This window comes from Gymnogyps californianus, chromosome 22 (assembly GCF_018139145.2).
Source record: "Gymnogyps californianus isolate 813 chromosome 22, ASM1813914v2, whole genome shotgun sequence".
Lineage (NCBI taxonomy): Eukaryota > Metazoa > Chordata > Aves > Accipitriformes > Cathartidae > Gymnogyps > Gymnogyps californianus.
The window spans coordinates 3,005,947-3,022,841 of record NC_059492.1 but is presented as its reverse complement, the minus strand read 5'-3'; the positions used below and the strand labels follow the sequence as shown (position 1 = coordinate 3,022,841).

Genomic DNA, 16,895 nt, shown 5'->3' with positions numbered 1-16,895 from the left:
TATTAAGAGTTGCCTTCAACACAAATGATCTATCGCCCTTTCATCTTTTTAATATGGCAGTACAAGTTTCAAATGATCAAATTATACGGAATTACTTGCACCTATGAAGTTAACATCTAGCTGCGAGAACTGCTGCCGTAAGTACTGTTAGCAATTTGAAATTTGCTAAAGAAAAGTTTTTCATAAAGCCATAACTAACCTTTTTTTCCCCAGACCAAGTAAGAACTCACAAAATAGGTTTTGCCTTTTATTTTTCGGAACATTGCTGGCAGGCAGAGCGGGGTGCTGCGGACGTCAGTTCTTCATTCAAAGCCACCCGTGCAACAGAAGAGCTTGTGGAAAGTTCAGTCTGAGCAATTTGCTAATGGCCCAAGTCTAAAATTGGGATATTATTCAGGAAGATCTTCAAAAGTCCTGCTAGAAGCTGCCTGCCTTCCTCCCCGTGTCCACGGGGATGCTGGGGACGCACCAGCAGAGCAGCCCCCCCCCACTCTCAGGGTTTCCGAGCCCAGAGCTCCTCAGAAGCTCATCCTGCACTTTTTTCCCTTTTATAAAGGTTCCCCCCAAGTACGGGTGTTTTATTAGGAGGAAAAACTCCTGGAAAATACGCTGAGAAGAGACAAGCTGAGGCTCCAGCCTCAACTCCAAATTGCCCTGGGTGTAACGAGAGAAGCGAGCGCTAGGGAATTTCGGTTAAATGGCAGAGCCCGTCTGGACACTGCAAACTCAGAGCAGAGACGGGGTTTCTGTACAGCAGCTCCCTTCCAGGAACGGGCCATACACGAACTGAACCTTCAATCCGTGATTGGAAAATCCCCAAGCTACAATTCCCCCGGCATTTTGAGGGGACATTAAGACAAACACTGGCTGCTGCGCAGTGCCCAGAGCGAAGGCCGGTTCGTGCTCTCGAAGTCCGTAACATCCTTGTCCCACTTGGGTCAGACTAACACCTTCCTATTTAGAAAGTCATGGTTCGTGACTGAAATCCCCAACTCACCATCAGGGCTCATGAAATCAAAGAAGAACCAGAAGTAAACAGCTGGGACGGCGTCGCGTTCTCCTGCTGAGCGTGCTGGACTAGAAAAACACCTGTAAAAGCATCGTGCTTCTTTCCCCTTCATTTCCCAAAGGTACCGTAAGAAAGGCCAACGGTGTGAGAGAGGAGACGACTGAACTGATGATCTACAGAATAAAGCGAAGAGCAGAAAAGCACGCTTTCCGTGCCAGCCACACTTACCTCCAGCGTCAGCTGTACAACGCGTAAAATGTTGTGGGACAAACAATGATTTCAGTTGACTTGAGTCAAGCGAGTTAAGCGGGTGAAAAATTTTCTTCCCTGTATTCTGGAAGCTGCAGCTCGCTACGTTTCATTTATAGGGACAGCAGAAAACAGGCTTGTCACCTTCATTATTGCTTCTGGTTCATTTTCCTGTATTCGTCTCCTTATTGCAATGTTAAAGCTCCAAACAACGCAGTGTTTCTAGAGAAACGAGTTATTTTAACTGGATTGTATTCGAGTGTCATGACTACATTTAATATTAAGTGGCTTTCTAAACCAAGAATCCATTCTCTGCGAGTAACTCTTCTGCAAATTCAAGCTTACGCCAATCGATACAAAACACTGACAATCACAACACAACTTCATGTCACCACCACCAAGTGTCATCAAGCAAAAATAGTCTTTATTCAAATTTCATGGAAACAGGAATCACTGTACTTTGCAAGACAGGGAAAAATAAAATAAAAAAATTTAATATAAAACAAGGATATTGTCACAATACCAGAATATGGAACTATACTTCTTTTCCCTATGGATTACTGCAAGTACCTAGATTTTTTTATTTTTCCTTTTGACTGTGCTATTCACAACTTTGTAAGTCCAAAAAATATGAAACAAAAGTAGTATGAAACGTAAGACTTAGCACTTCCACTAAATGGCGTACATCAAAGGGCATCAATTCAAGGGCAAAGACTGCTGAAGCCGTCATACCTACCACCTATCAGTCATCACTGCAATCTCCTAAACCCACCAAGGCGCAGCGCTCATTCTCCGCAAGGCTCTTCCTGGAAAAGAGGGCAACGTTGGTGCTCCGGGAAGAGTTATATTTAAAGAGAACCTTTCTATAGGATAGAAAACGAGCTGAACAGCCTTGCGCCAGAGAGCCTTGCAGGGAGGGAGCACTGCAGTTAACAATGACAGACATACCATCAGGGTTGTTAAAAATATACAGCATCGACATGTTTTCTACTTCAATCACTTGCGCTACAACTACTAAACATGTACAAAAGACTTTTCCAACCGTTCCAAGTGTGGTTGCAGCAAGGTTAGGATCTGGAGCGAGACCTTGACCGCGATCGGGAGTGTGACCTAGACGCAGACCTAGATCTAGACTTGGACCGGGACCTAGGCTTTGAAACAGATTTAGATCTGGAACGAGAATCTGATTTGACATTTGGTTTTGACTTGGAAATCGACCTAGACCTGGAGCGAGACACCCGACGTGCGGCTGCATCCTCACCCTCACCTTTTGCCTCCTTTTTGTCAGAATCTGATTTTAGATGCTCCTTTTCTTTGGAGGCTGACCTGGACCGCTCGTGGCTGTCCTTCCTTTTCTTCTTGCTACTTGGTTTGCTGTCTCGCTTGCTGCGCCTCTTGCTTTTCTCGCTCTTGCTGCGGCTCCTGCTTCTACTTCTGCTGTCATCCCTGCTTCTCTTCCTACTTTTCCTTTTATCCTTGCTGTGGCTCCTGCTCCTACTCTCATCCCTGCTCTTGCTCCTGCTTCTAGCCTTGCTAATGCTCTTCTCCCTGTCTTTGCTTCTACTCTTCTCCTTGCTCCTACTCCTCATGCTCTCCCTCGTCTCCCCCCTGTCCTTACTCCCACTCCTGCTCCTACTCTTTTCCTTGCTGCGACTCCTGCTCTTTGCTTTCTCATCGCTGTTATGGAGAGTGCCCTCAGATTTATCTTTACTTTTGTGTCGGGATTTCTCTGCACTCCTGCTGCGGCTCCTACTTTTATCCTCTTTACTTGGAGTCCTGCTTTTCTCTTTTTGGCCTCTGCTACGGCTCTTGCTTCGACTACGGCTCTTGCTTCTGGAACGGGACACAGACCTGAAAGCGCAAAGGCAACAGACAGCTCCACTTTAGTGCGGTTTGGATTTGACTAGCACTTAAATAGCGCGCATAATACGGAAGGGAAAAGAAAAACAAACAGCGTTCCTACTGCAAATTTAGGATGATGCTTCTCATTTAAGTGGGTAGCCCCCATTTCTTCCAACACAAAGACATACCTGGATCTTGATCTACTCTTGGAGCGACTACTACTGGCACTGCGGCTCCTGCTCTTATGAGAATGTCTGCTTCGAGAGCGAGACCTGGAACAAAATCAATCAGCTTAACATTAGCACATGCCCATGGAGAGCTCGTGATCCCCTGGTCCCCTGTGAGTAAAACCCCACAGTATTAAAGCACCTTCCAAGCAGCCGAATGGCAACAGCATTACACAATAAATTCACAAACTTGAGAGGACCCTTCTCCCCACTGCTCATCCCCTGCTGCCATGTCTGGAAGTGAGCAGGGTTGCTAATCTGGAAGAAAATATGCAACCTTATTTAAGATAAGGAAGCAAGAATCACTTTCCCAATCAAGTCAGAGTTTGAATACAGGAGGACACTAGGATAAAGCTTTGACTTCAGGCTTTGATTTCATCAGCAAGCTGTTCTATGAACAGTAGAAGTTTGCCTGAGTTTTCTTGCAACAACAAATTCTACCCCAGAACGGAAAGGGGAAAACACTTGGTGTTGCGTGCTGAAGCAGTGCTCTCGCTCATACAACAAAAGCAGCAAATCTCTAAGAAACAGGGAATGGGTGGGGGTTTCCAAGCTGAGAAAGAACTGTTACTCCTGGTGCTTACAGCAGAACACAGTGTTCAGAGCTGAAGTGTTAAAAGCACCTTCTGTTCCATTCTGTATGCACAGCTCCACCTGCCACGCAGCCTCCTCCTGCGAGACGGCAAGGGCTACGGACTTGATGCAGTCAGGGAAGAACAGCAGCACGCTGGCGGGTGTTTAGCTAGCAGGTACACACCTTCACCGAGGAAGACACCTCTGAACAGAGGCCTCATTTCTCTTGGTAACTTGCAGGTAACTAATACATTCTCAAAAACTAGATTTAGTGAGAACTCTGAACACTTCCAAGGTGTTTTGGAACCTGCTGTACATTCATGTAATTGCAGCTAGCTTCAGTCTGAGCTACGTTATAGAGACATACCTCGAATGGCTTCGGCTTCTGGAGTAAGAGCGGCGCCGTCTCGATCCAGGTCTGTCTTCCACTAATCTAATCTTTCTGCCATTTACTTCTGTCCCGTCCAGCTTTTCAAGGGCTCTTTTCATGTCAGAATAGGATTTGAACTCAATCACACCTTCATTTTTCCTTCCTTTGTGTGCATCTGCATATGTCACTTCCCCTGCCTGACGCATATAATCCTAGAGGAAGAGGACAGAATAACCATTGCCTCGAATCCAGAGTCAGGCTTCCAGGCTGACCCTGTTCATTTCTGCAACGATGCTCACTTAGCCTCTTCTATTCACGCGGACGTCAGCAAGGGTTTTAACCAAACAGCATTTGCGGTGCTAACGCCAAGGCTTCCGAGCAAGCCAAATAACACGCTACGATTTCACAGAGTTTGCGTGATTAGAACCAAGGTGGTGTTCATAGTTTCGAGCCAAACGATAATTTAAGGTCTCCCATCTCGAGTCTAATACCAAATATGCTCTGGACTATGATAAGTTTCAAATGACAAAAGCGATTAAAGAAATAAAATGCTTGCTTTCTAAATCGTGTTTTCAAAGGTAACTTGGGAAAGGTGATAAACTTAAAGGTCGAATGTGAAGAGGCAAGAAGACTACAGGCAAGCAGGCTTCCCTTCGTCCTCCACCGAGGTAACATATCTCATTCTGCTGGAAGAAACCCCCACACAAGTAAAAGCTCAATTCATTTTCCCACTTCATGCTTCCTGGCTTCTCTGTTTCAATTACTAAACCCCTCTGTTTATCAGGGAGGGCCATTCTGCCCTGCTTCGAGCAAGCCGTCAGCCAGGGCCATCTTTCAGCCACTGTGGACTTTGGCTGCAATGGGAACGGGGGCACAGAACTCCGGTTCAGTCTGTTTTCAGCCCAGCTACTCCCATCTTAAGTACACTGAAATGAAAGCTATTCAAAAAAAAGCGATGCATCCAGTAGAGGATTAATCATGCCATGCTCTACTTACAATTTTTAATACCAGAAGCAAAGACAAGCTATAGATGGTGTGAAGCATTAACAACAACAGACATTTGAAGAATCTCAGTACGTACCTGAACTAGTGTTACACATTCAATTACAGACCAGTTTCTACTATGTCAAAGTTTGTTTAGAACAAATTTTACACATCCTTAAAAGAGAACCATAAAAGAAAGCATTCCTGTAAGAACAAGTGTTTTTAACCATTGCTGCTAAGTTTGACAAGGAAATGCTATCTTTTTGCACCTACTATTGAAATTCTGCTCCCTGTCCTGCCCCCTCAATCCATGATGCAGATAATCACGAGTCAACACTTCACCTCCCGCGTACTCAGAGGTACTGTGGGCTACACAGTGTTACCCAACACTTCCACTGCTGAGAATCACCTTCCACTCCTTTAGACTTAAGAAAATATTAGCTTTTGGCAGAGGTTTTGCATGACTGCTCATTCTGGAAGCATCCTTTCCCTGAAACTCTCTAATAGTTTTACACGGTGTGGAAATTCTTAACAGAGACTGTGCAAGAACGATGCTATCGTTTCCAAACAGCTCTAGCATCTCGCGAGTTGATGAGTAAAATCCAAAGCGACAAGGGCAAACTCCTCCATCTCTAGTGAATCCTACCACTGGCATGATTAAAGTCTGTTTTGACAGGGCTTAAAGATAAGATAAAACACATTTGTACGTGATGTTGGTTTGTGTTAAGGAAAAAAGTTATTCTCCCGCTGTCCAGTGACACCGCGTCTGCACGTGCAGCTCCCAATGTCGCATTAATGACTTCGTATATGCCAATACACTTCCATATCGACTTAATGTGTGTACTCCTTCCAAAAGCTACTTGTCTGCATACGAGCACACGGACTTACTAACAAGTTGGAGTCAAGAACACAGGCGTGTACCATTTTTCCTTGTTGAAACGGAAGCTAACTTTTTTACCCTTTGTGCTCTTTAGTAGAGAGAGGGTAAAGAAAGGAGCCCCATACCTTAAGATCTTGCCAACTGCAGCGGCTTGACAAATTTTCCACAATCAATCTGTATTCTGTACGGGTAGGAGGACCGTACTTATCTCTTCCGCTTCTTCTATAACCATATCCACCTTTAGGAGGTGACAAGCAGACAGCAGTACTTCAACCAGGGAAATGGAGTGCTCCCTCTACATCCCGGACGAAAACTGTTCTGCCCCGAATGTTCGCAAATACGTTAAAAATTCACCCACCCGCTAATCTAAATTCGATCCCCCTTGTATAAAATGTTACAAAGATCCAAAGCATTAAAAAAATTTTACAAGCACATAGTTAAAGCAATGCACATAATTATAATTACGCTACAATTAACATGCAATTAAATTTAAAGTTATGTTTAAAACAGTTTGAAAGAAGAAACCGAATTAAGCCAGTTGACTAATGTTACTTACATTGCTTACAGGCTTTCTGAATATCTGACATGAATAAAGCTTTTCAGGCACCTATTTCAGATTAATCTCATCTGTCTCTAACCCTTGGGATCCTCACCACCCAGGTCTAATGGGAAAAGGTTGCGGTCGTCACATGGCTTCCTTTTTTGGTCAGCCAAGGGCCACAAAGGTCAAAGAGCCACTCATGGAAAGGTAACCCAAGGTCAGCAAATGGAACGGGCAGTCATCTTAGCCTCAAAGGACTCTTTTAATTAAAACATTGAGGTCTTTGTTAAATCTATGTTAAACATCACATTGCAAATAAACCATTCAAATAGTTAAACGAAATGATAATAATAAAAATGGTACAAGAAATTGTGTTTATTAATTTATCAATTAAAATCGTTCAATACAACAAACAAGTTAATAAATATGCAGATCAACAGTTACATTTACAGTTACAGAACACTATTCACAACTTCATATCATTTTCTTTTAAAATTACTTTTTAAAAAAAATGAGCAAAAACTGTTTTATTTAAAAGAAGTCACGGATACAAATGCATGTTAGTGCTTACTGCGTCCAGAACCGTAACTGCTGTCACGACGTGGGCCTCTGGCATGCTCAACGATCACTCTCTCCCCACAAAGATCTTTACCATTTAGCTCATAAACAGCATCATCTGCATCGCGCAGATCATCAAACTCAACAAAGCCGTACCTAGAGAGAGGGAGAGAAAAAGAATCACTCGGAAAGAACTGAACCTGAGGTATCTGTGCTCAAAAAACAACTCGCATCCCACAGCAGGTTTCCGCAGAGCCCGAAGAGCGTGCCTCTGCGTGCTGTCCTTTAGATGAACATCGGTTGCAACCTCCTGAAGGCTACCTAAGGGTTCAAGGCCATGAGCATTACACCCACACACCCACTAAATATCGTGCTATGCTGCACCACGTTCAATAAATAATTCAATAAATTTGCTCAACAGCAGTGAGGCTGAAATGGCATTTGACAGATATTGCAGTATATATGTTCCATGGATTAGGATTTACCCTGATTTTTGAAGAGCCCTGGGTTCATTCCTGGTTCTATTAGGAAGCTACCTTAATTCCTACACTACAAATGGAAATACTCGTTCATCTCTGTAAACACAAGTGGTCTGTACACCCTGCATGAAAGTTCCAACATGAATGAAAATACGAAGGCAGGTCAGGAAAAGGGATTTTGTTTTAATCAGACTCATTTTACTCTTGACTGTGGACAGTACTGATGGTTTAGGTACGAAAAGCAACGTGCTCATGCAACAGGACAGATCTTCCACCTGCTGAGATGCTGGCAGCTTCCCATGTACTGCTGAGAAAGTGTTTTATGCCCACTCTATTTCCAATATGCTAGCATTTAAGAGAGCATGATGAGTCCAAACCTTGTTAAGGGACTTAAAATGCAGGAACAGTAACCAGGAACAAATTCCCTGGGCAAACGAAGAGTCCACCTGCAGCCAAGAGGCCTTGCAAGGGCAGCACAGGGTGCAGGTCCAGAGATGAGCAGACAAAGTTTTGTGTTTGAAAACATCTGCTGCACTAGCCTTGCTCAAGACTTGGAAGTCATGGGCAGATCAAGCACAAGAGGAAGGATACAAATTGAAAAAATATATAATGCTTAATTTCAACATTCAAATGAACATTGTGGCATCGGTTTCCTATTACCAAAAATGAACACAATACAGAGACAAAAGCTTGCAGACCACTTCTTGCCTGAAGTTAAGGCCAGTGTTTTCAGTTTAATCTTCAGAGGTGCCACAGGCATCAGCACCCACGTCAGGCTGCTGCAAGTGCCTAATCCCTGCTGGCTAGAGATCCCAAAAGACCGAGTGTAGGGTTTTTAAATAATTTCTTACAGCTGGTGCTCAGGGACAAGCTGGTGACTTGCTTACGGTTGCAGAGCAAATTCACAGCAGCACCGAAGCAAAACTCAAGCCTGCCAATTTCTAACCTGACAAGAGTTAACGCCTATTTAAAAACCAACATTGCGTAAATGCCCATTATCCCAACGGGTCAAGGGAAAAGGACAAAAAGCATCAGGGTGCTGTTTACCAGAGTTCAGAGCCTACCTGCAGTCGAAATCACTTCTCCTTCAGTTACCTGCCAAGACCAGATCCGGGCTCCAGAGTCCCCCAGGCAATAGCCGAGGATGCTGCAGCCCCGTGCGCAACCAGGAGCCTTGTTTCGGCTGCAACCTCTCCGGCTGCTGTAGGCAAACACATAATCCTGAACTCGGGTCTTAGCAAGCCACGGGGGGAAATTTTTGTGAGTGCTAATGTTTTAAGTAATCCAGAAGAACAAACCCCTGATACAAAAATGTTGGCCTCCTCTTTTAGGTCACTTCTTTTTTAAGCTTTCTCACTACCTCCCCCAACCATGGCGCTACCAGCAGCTACAGCTTCGCTGTGTAACGGTACCTGTATTAACAAAATACTTAACAGTGACTCCAAACACCGCAAATAAGGTGGCTGCTTTCGCATGCAAGTGCTGTAGTTTCATGGAAGAAACAAGCGTGATTGATTTATAACAACTGAAACAATCACAGCCATTATAAAACCATTCAAATTGCAACTTTCTTCCCTTCAATTCCACAAATAGAGCAAGCGAGCGCAAACGTTTAAACGAGATCTCACCCTAAAAGCAATTACTTACAAGGTGAAGTGCCTGGTACGCACCAGCACTTTCAAGACAATAAACGCACAGACATTTGAAGCTAGAATAACGGAGGAATATCTGAATTCGATCAGAGCACAGTATTGAACAACTTCTTCCCAGAAGTGCACTCAGAAGTTGCTCGGGGGGCACTCGGTCACCCGTATCGCACACCAGACAAAACACAGCACCTGCAGCAGCGCCTCGCTGCCCAGCACCAGTGGGCTCACACCAGTTCCTCCGCTTGGCCTCCCACGGGAATTTGTTCCCAGGATGGTCCTACATCGACAGGACTTTGTCTGGCCAAACTGTGATGGAAAGCATTAAGACTTTGTCTTCTCTTCACTCATTCCAGAAGGGAATGCTTATCATTTACCCTATGCTGTTCATCTTTTTCATCTGGGAATATGTAAAATGCAAGTAGCCTTAGAATAAAATGTTACTCCGATGGAAAAGGAAAAAGCAAAAGTTACAAGAAGAAACTTCTAATTTCTTTTTTTACGACAAACAAGCAAGCTTATACAAACCTTGAGATTACTTGCCTTTAAAGAATACTAAAAATCATACCCCACATCACTCATAAATGAAACTAATACTGATCCACCTCTTAAATATGTATAATATTGCACCATGATCTAAAAAACATGAATCGAAAACCTTCAGAAGCACAGTTTTACACCACAGAAAGCCACAACTGCTGACACAGCCTTAACTACAGCAATCTGAACCTGCTGTTATATGACAGCAGTGCAAGTAAATCTTCTTTTAAATGTCTACTATTACTACTTCATATGTGGCATAAAACTACTTCCTAAAAATGTCAATGCAATTTACTTCAGCTAATGTGAAGCTACACCATTCTCTGTTCATGCATCAAAAAAGGAAAGAGCTACAGGAATATGTCCTTATCCCAAGCAATTCCAATAGACTGAACCCCCTAAAAGGTGGGGCGGGGGATTTGTTTTTTAAATCTGAAGTGAAAGGAAAAAATGTGATTTTTCTAAAATTGCTTAAGACCTGAAATAAAAGGCAGACCCTCATCTTTCTCCTCCTTTCAGCCGCTCCCCCACCCGCATGGCTTTCGAAGCCCGCTGGATCCTCCCAGCTGGCTCTGCACCCCCTCTCCACGCCAGCCCACCAGGACCAGCACGAAGCCCACCTCTATAGCATTCCCCAGGTGCCAATTTTTCCCTACTACTCATCAATGGCCGGCGCTGGAGCCCAAAACCACGAGTCCCACACGCCGAGAAGGACCTCAAAGCTGCTGTCCCTGCCCTTTGCCAACACAGGCTGGAAATCCATGAAGTTTAGATGGGTGGCAATCCGTCTGAGCTCGACCTGCGGCTGCAGGGTGGATTCAGCAGCGGCTTTGGAGGTTCCCAACAAAGAGAGACCTGCTCAACTCTCGCCCCGCTCTCCTCTCAACAGATCAAGCTGATGGTTTGACAGCTTTCTGAATTTCCTATTACACAATTGCTTCGTATGGACAGATGCTCTCAAGATGAGCTCACTGTACCTCCATCGTTCCTCCCGCGTCTCTGGAGGAGTGAGGTCGGGGCAAGCAGGCATCGACACGAGCAGCCACAGAGGAGGAAACGCATGAAAAACTGATTCCTGGCTTCAGCTTTGATTGGAATAAAGAATGCAATGCGTCCAGCCCTAAAAAACACTCCTGAAAGTTAACTTGTAGACAGTTTGCGATCCACTCGGGCTCCTTGCTCGAGCCGTACGCTTGCCCGCACCATAGCCGGGAAGGGGAACAGCAGAGACGCAGGCAGCACTCTGCCTGCTGCTTCCATGCAGGCAGCACTCTGCCTGCCAGTCCTCCCGCTCGGAGGAGGCTACAGCCAGGAGCCGGGCGTTATCACGGAAAAGCATCTTCAGGCCGCTTGAAACAAAACACTCATTGAAATGAGTCACTGAAGTTACAACCTCAAAAAACATTTGAATTTCAATACTTAAACTAGTTAAATGTAAGATTTGGTAGTGATTCTTTTGAGTTTCTGCACTAACAACAAACATCATCGAGAATCTCTGATCTTCTAGCACAACTGAACACCTTAAAACAAAAAGAAATTAAATCTCACCTTATTCACCCTTCTATCAGCAAAGGAAAAAAAAAATTCCACAAATCCACTCGAATTAAAAACCAGTTCATTAGCAGGTCACCTTACCGTCATGTAGATGTACTGGGTAGCAGTATGTTGTGACACCAATTTGATTTTTTTTTAATACCAATTGCTCTAATTGAAGTTAATGGGCATTAGATAGTTTGGTGGGGATGGTGCAGGGAAATCAAATCACTTCTCTTTGGGCAACAAATACAGACTTTGAACCTAGCTAGATGAAAGAATTGAAGTTTGAAGCTTTTAGTTTTGATCTGTGTTCCTCAATCCGTCGGAGAAGTTACATCCCTCTGTCTTGCAGATATTTTATGAGGATGAAGCTGTGAATTCTCAAAAGCTGGTCAGGGTGATGCAGGGCAGATAAGGACACAGGTGGAACTACATTTTAACCTAGTGAGGTTGCAGATCGGTTTCCCCATCAATGAGAGCTTGCAGCTCTTAGAGTTATTACAGCTAGCTTTTAGCATGTTTTCAGAAGGTAAAAAAGCAGGCTGAAAAGTCCAATTTTCTGGTCACTTAGTACATACACTACTGCCACGTGCGGCTCCGGTTATCAATGCTGTTCTGAGTAGGAAAAAAGAATATGAAAACTATGAGCATACAGTTAGAAATTGCAACTTGGAACGGAGAATCCTACAGAAGCCGGATTTTTATTTTCCCCATCCTTCTCTCAGGTAAACGTTGCTTTAAGCCTTTGAATTGCAAGCTTAAATTACAATTAGCAGGAAGCGAGACCCAGCTAAGCTTTTAGGACTCCGCTGTATCACATTGCGGTTTCATCCTCTTGCTCAAGCATTTCAGCTTAACTGCTAAAATACCGAACGGCTAATCTCCTGCCGGCTGAGCATCGAAGATAGCCCACAAATTTCCAGAAGAAACTGAAAGAATCTCTCAAGTCAAACACTGTGCGGTAATTTTTAATCGTTTGCTAAGCACTACTAAAAATAAGTTGTGGAGAAAGGATCAGAGGGCGAACAAAGCAAACCGCAGAGTAGCCCGGCAAAAGTGCAGCGCGAGGCTATCCCAAGTAGAGACACACAAAATCTGATAGCTCAAGGAAATTTTTTGTCAAATCGGAATTTAACTACAAACCAACAGTAGCCTGTTGAAAGAACGTCAGAATATAAAACTAAAAAAGGAATTAAATTGTTGAGTTAATCCTAGAAATACGGACTGAACTCTGTCTAACCCACAGCTGAAGCAATCTGCTACAGAAGCAGCGAACAGCAAGGTGAATGACAACTCAATTACATTATCTTGAGTTTCCTGTACTCCTTCCATTATCTGCAACTTTTGAACTCTGTCTCCCCCAAGTGAGGTTACAAAAATGCCTTTAGCTCTGGAATAAAGCGTATCGCATACAGAGCGCCTGAACTTTAGATACAGGCAGGCTGTGCCCTCCTCCCCTCCATACCTGTTACCGTTCATACTTAAGATGCCACAAGTTTGGGCTGCTCAAGCACACCCGTAAGTCGACTCCTGCACCCACACCACCTCCCCACAGACGATTTCTAAATGCCGAGCTGGGATCGTAGGGCTGGTCCTTGGTAGATATTTTTCAATGCAAGGAAGAAGACAAGTCCGTTAGCCACATCAGCCACGTAACTTGGCAGTTCTACGTCTGCTAAGAAAAAGTCAAGTTTGTTTTTTTTTTTTCTCCAACATCTGTCTATGAAACAGAAATATTTGATTTGGAGGCTTTAAATAACAACAGGAAAACTGACCCTCCCCCAAAACACTCTCAAGGATATGCAGTGGGACGGGAAAACAGAGCACTCAGGTATTTCAGTTATGGGCAATCTTCAATACCGCCTGAAGCTGTGTTGGTTAAAATACTGACACATGCACACTTATTTGTTTTAATAACGGATTTTATTCATCTTATAAACCTGTTATATGTCCACCTACCAGTACAACCAGCGTTAAAACTTAATGAGCCTCTTTTTTTTTTTTCCTATGCTCAAGGACTAACTTTTACAAGACATTCCTCTTCTCCACTTCTAAAGTGAAATTAATAATTGGCTCTCCTGGCTAATAATAATAATAAAATCCATATTCCACTCAGCCTTCCTGAGCAAGACTTCAAGTTGGGTTTCTTGTAAAAAGTAAAGACGCCAACACTCATGAGGCTTTAAGTGTTGGGGGGAAAAAAAAAAAGAGACACCAAAAATAGCAATTTGTTTTCTCTTGAAAAATCCACACTTGAATGTCTTGGGCAAGTCCTGGTGGAGCAGGATCCAAACCCTCTAGATGCAGGAGGGGGTCAGTTGCTGGAACAGCACACAGGTGAGAACACACACGGGGGGTCAGGGCTTCAGCGGGGCTTTGGGGGGGGCCAGACACCCCCACCGGCTGACACCACCGCACGCCTCCCACTCTGGGGGCTCCGAGAACGGACCTCTGCTGCTGCAACGGTGCCTGCAAAGGCGGGGGGGGGGGGGGGAGGAGGGGTGTCTCTGCCCCCCCAAAGGTTTTTTTTGGGGGGGGTAACGGTGTTGTCCCGGGGTATGGCCTGGCTCACCCCTGGGTGCTCATCCTGGGGGGTGGAGGGGCCTGGGGGCGCAGGGGAACCCCTCAGGGGACACCCCCTCCCCACAGAGGGGGGCAGGACACAGGTGACCTGCCTCCCCCCCCCCCAGCCCCCCCATAACTGAAGCAGGGACCCAGGCATCCTGCCCCCCCGTTGCCATACGAACCCAGCCGTCCTGCCCCCCCCATGCCATAGAGGCCCAGCCGTCCTGCCCCCCCCGTTGCCATGGGAACCCAGGCGTCCTCCCCCCCCCCCCCCCCCCCCCCCCCCATCGCCACAGAGACCCAGGCGTCCTGCCCTCCCCTCAGGGGCTCCGGTGCCCGGCGGGGACCCAGGCGTCCTGCCCGCGCCCCCTCCTCCTCCTCCCCGGGGGACCCAGGCGTCCTGCCCGCCCCTCACGGCCGCCGCCCGGGGCCGGGCCGGGCCGCGCTCCGCCGGCGGGCGGCAGGAGGGGCCGGGCCGGGCCGCGCTCACCCGTTCTTGAGATCCACCTCCAGGATCTTGCCGTAGCCCTTGAAGAACCGCTCCACGTCCCGCTCCCGCGCCTGGTAGCTGAGGCGGCCGATGTAGACCCGCGGCATCGCGCCCGGCGGGGCCGGGGGGGGGAAAGGGGGGGCGGCCCGCGGGGGCGGGGCTGCACCGGCGGCGGAGCGCGCGCGCCGAGGGCGGGGCAAGGCGAGGCGGTGGCGCAACGTCACGGCGCCGCGCGGGGAGGGGAGGGGGGAGCGATAAGGGGGGGATACGTCACGGGAGGCCACGCCCCCTCCTCCCCGCCTCCCGCCCTGGCCTGGCGGCTCTTAGCGGGGCCGGGCCGCTGTATGGCGTCAGCTGTGTGACGGCGGGCTTGTGGGCCCCACCTCCCCAGAGACGGGGCGGGGGTGGGGGTCTCCCCCCTTTGCAGGGCACGAACGGGGGTCCCCCATGTGTCAGGGGGCTTGTGGGGTCCCCACTCGCCTGATATGCAGGGCGTGGGTGGGGGTCCTCCTTCCCCATGGGTCTGGGGGCTTGTGGGGTCCCCCCTCCCCATACACAGGGCGTTGTTGGGGTCTGCCTTCCCATGGGTCGGGGTCTTGGGGGGGGGGGGGTCTGCCTTCCCCACATACACGGCAATGATGGGGATTCCCCTTCCCATGGGTCAGGGGGCTTTTGGGGTCCCCCTTCCCCACAGGCCAGGCACCAATGGGGGTCTCCTGTGTGCCAGGATGCTTATGGGGTCCCCTATATGGCAGGGGCTCGTGGGGTGCCCCCTGTCCCAACATGCCGGATACTGATGGGCTCCTCCTTCCCCAAACGCAGGCAGGGATGGGGGTGCTGCATCCCCACACCCCGAGGCGCTCAGGGGTCCCCCCATGGCATCCCCCCTGCCTGGGGACACCCCCCCCATCCCTGGCCTCACTCGGCTGTTCCTCATTCCCACTGATGAGCAACGACATCCCTCTTCCAGATCCCTAAATGCCATTTTTGGGGACTTATTTTTATGGTTTCAGTCGACACATCAGATGCCTAAATCACACCAAACCCCAGCAGAGGCTCTCGGGAACATTTCAGCTTTAGCAGCCACCACCCCCCTAAAAAAACCCCACCGTCACCCCCCTAAAAAATTAGTACCGTGTATCTACAATGCCAGCAGCTGGATTTGCAACCGCGATCCCGCTCATTTGACAAGTAGAGTTAAATTTAATTATTTATTGCTTCGTGCCCTGGTGTAGGAGTAAGCGCTCGGGAACATTTTGTGAAAGTAAGAGAGTTCTCTAAAGCTTGTTAGGTTTTATTGCCAAGTCAAATAAACAAGGGGGATAAAAGCTTTGCATTAATTTTTCTGGTTTATGTCATGCTTACTAGTGCTCTTAATGATCTCAAAGTCCTTTTCTCGCTTTTTTCCCCACTTTATTCGTCGATCAGGAAAGCGCTGGGGCACACGATGCTGCTCTGCCTCCAACGCCGGCGGCTTTGCTGTGGGGATAAGGAAAATGCAAAATATTGGGGGACTTAATAGTGATGGGAGAGCAGAGGGGAGATGCTGGCAAGGAGTTTATCATGGGTTACGTCTAGTAGGCTTCTTGGTTTGCTCTTGTCTAAGGGAGGTCTCAGTGCGAGGGTGTATTGGGTTTGCGTGGCAAGGTTTTGGTAGCGGGGGGGGCTACAGGGGTGGCTTCTGTAAGAAGCTGCTAGAAGCTTCCCCTATGTCCGATAGAGCCAATGCCAACCGGCTCCAAGACGGACCCGCTGCTGGCCAAGGCCGAGCCCATCAGCGACGGTGGTAGCGCCTCTGGGATAACAGATTTAAGAAAGGGAAAAGAAGCCACAGGGGAGGAGCAGTTGCAGCCAGAGAGAGTGGAGTGAGAAGATGTGAGAGAAACAGCTCTGCAGACACCAAGGTCAGGGAGGAAGGAGGGGGAGGAGGTGCTCCAGGCGCCGGAGCAGAGAGAGAGATTCCCCTGCAGCCCGTGGGGAAGACCATGGTGAGGCAGGCTGTCCCCCTGCAGCCCATGGAGGTCCACGGTGGAGCAGATCTCCACCTGCAGCCCGTGGAGGACCCCACGCCGGAGCAGGGGGATGCCCGAAGGAGGCTGCGACCCCGTGGGAAGCCCGCGCTGGAGCAGGCTCCTGGCAGGAGCTGTGGCCCCGTGGAGAGAGGAGCCCAGGCTGGAGCAGGTTTGCTGGCAGGGCTTGTGACCCCGCGGGGGACCCAGGCTGGAGCAGTCTGTTCCTGAAGGACTGCACCCCGGGGAAGGGACCCATGCTGGAGCAGTTTGTGAAGAACTGCAGCCCGTGGGAAGGACTCGCGTTGGAGAAGTTCGTGGAGGACTGTCTCCCGTGGGAGGGACCCCACGCTGGAGCAGGGGAAGAGTGTGAGGAGTCCTCCCCCTGAGGAGGAAG

General features: G+C 47.7%; 1 protein-coding gene across 2 annotated transcripts; it reads right to left on the bottom strand.

The window, feature by feature from the left end:
* Positions 1–1,660: 1,660 nt before the first annotated feature.
* On the bottom strand, positions 1,661–14,596 carry SRSF4 (serine and arginine rich splicing factor 4). Of its 2 annotated transcripts, XM_050909790.1 has the most exons (7): positions 14,490–14,596; positions 7,247–7,389; positions 6,260–6,372; positions 4,268–4,482; positions 3,279–3,336; positions 2,709–2,799; positions 1,661–2,441 (listed from the first exon to the last, which is right to left on the bottom strand). In XM_050909790.1, the coding sequence occupies exons 1-7, from the start codon at positions 14,594–14,596 to the stop codon at positions 2,326–2,328; spliced, it is 843 nt and encodes a 280-aa protein (XP_050765747.1). In that variant the 3' UTR covers positions 1,661–2,325. The 2 variants fall into 2 exon arrangements, with proteins under 2 accessions (XP_050765747.1, XP_050765746.1); XM_050909789.1 differs by having other exon boundaries at positions 1,661–3,109; positions 3,289–3,372.
* Between the last annotated feature and the right edge of the window lie 2,299 nt (positions 14,597–16,895).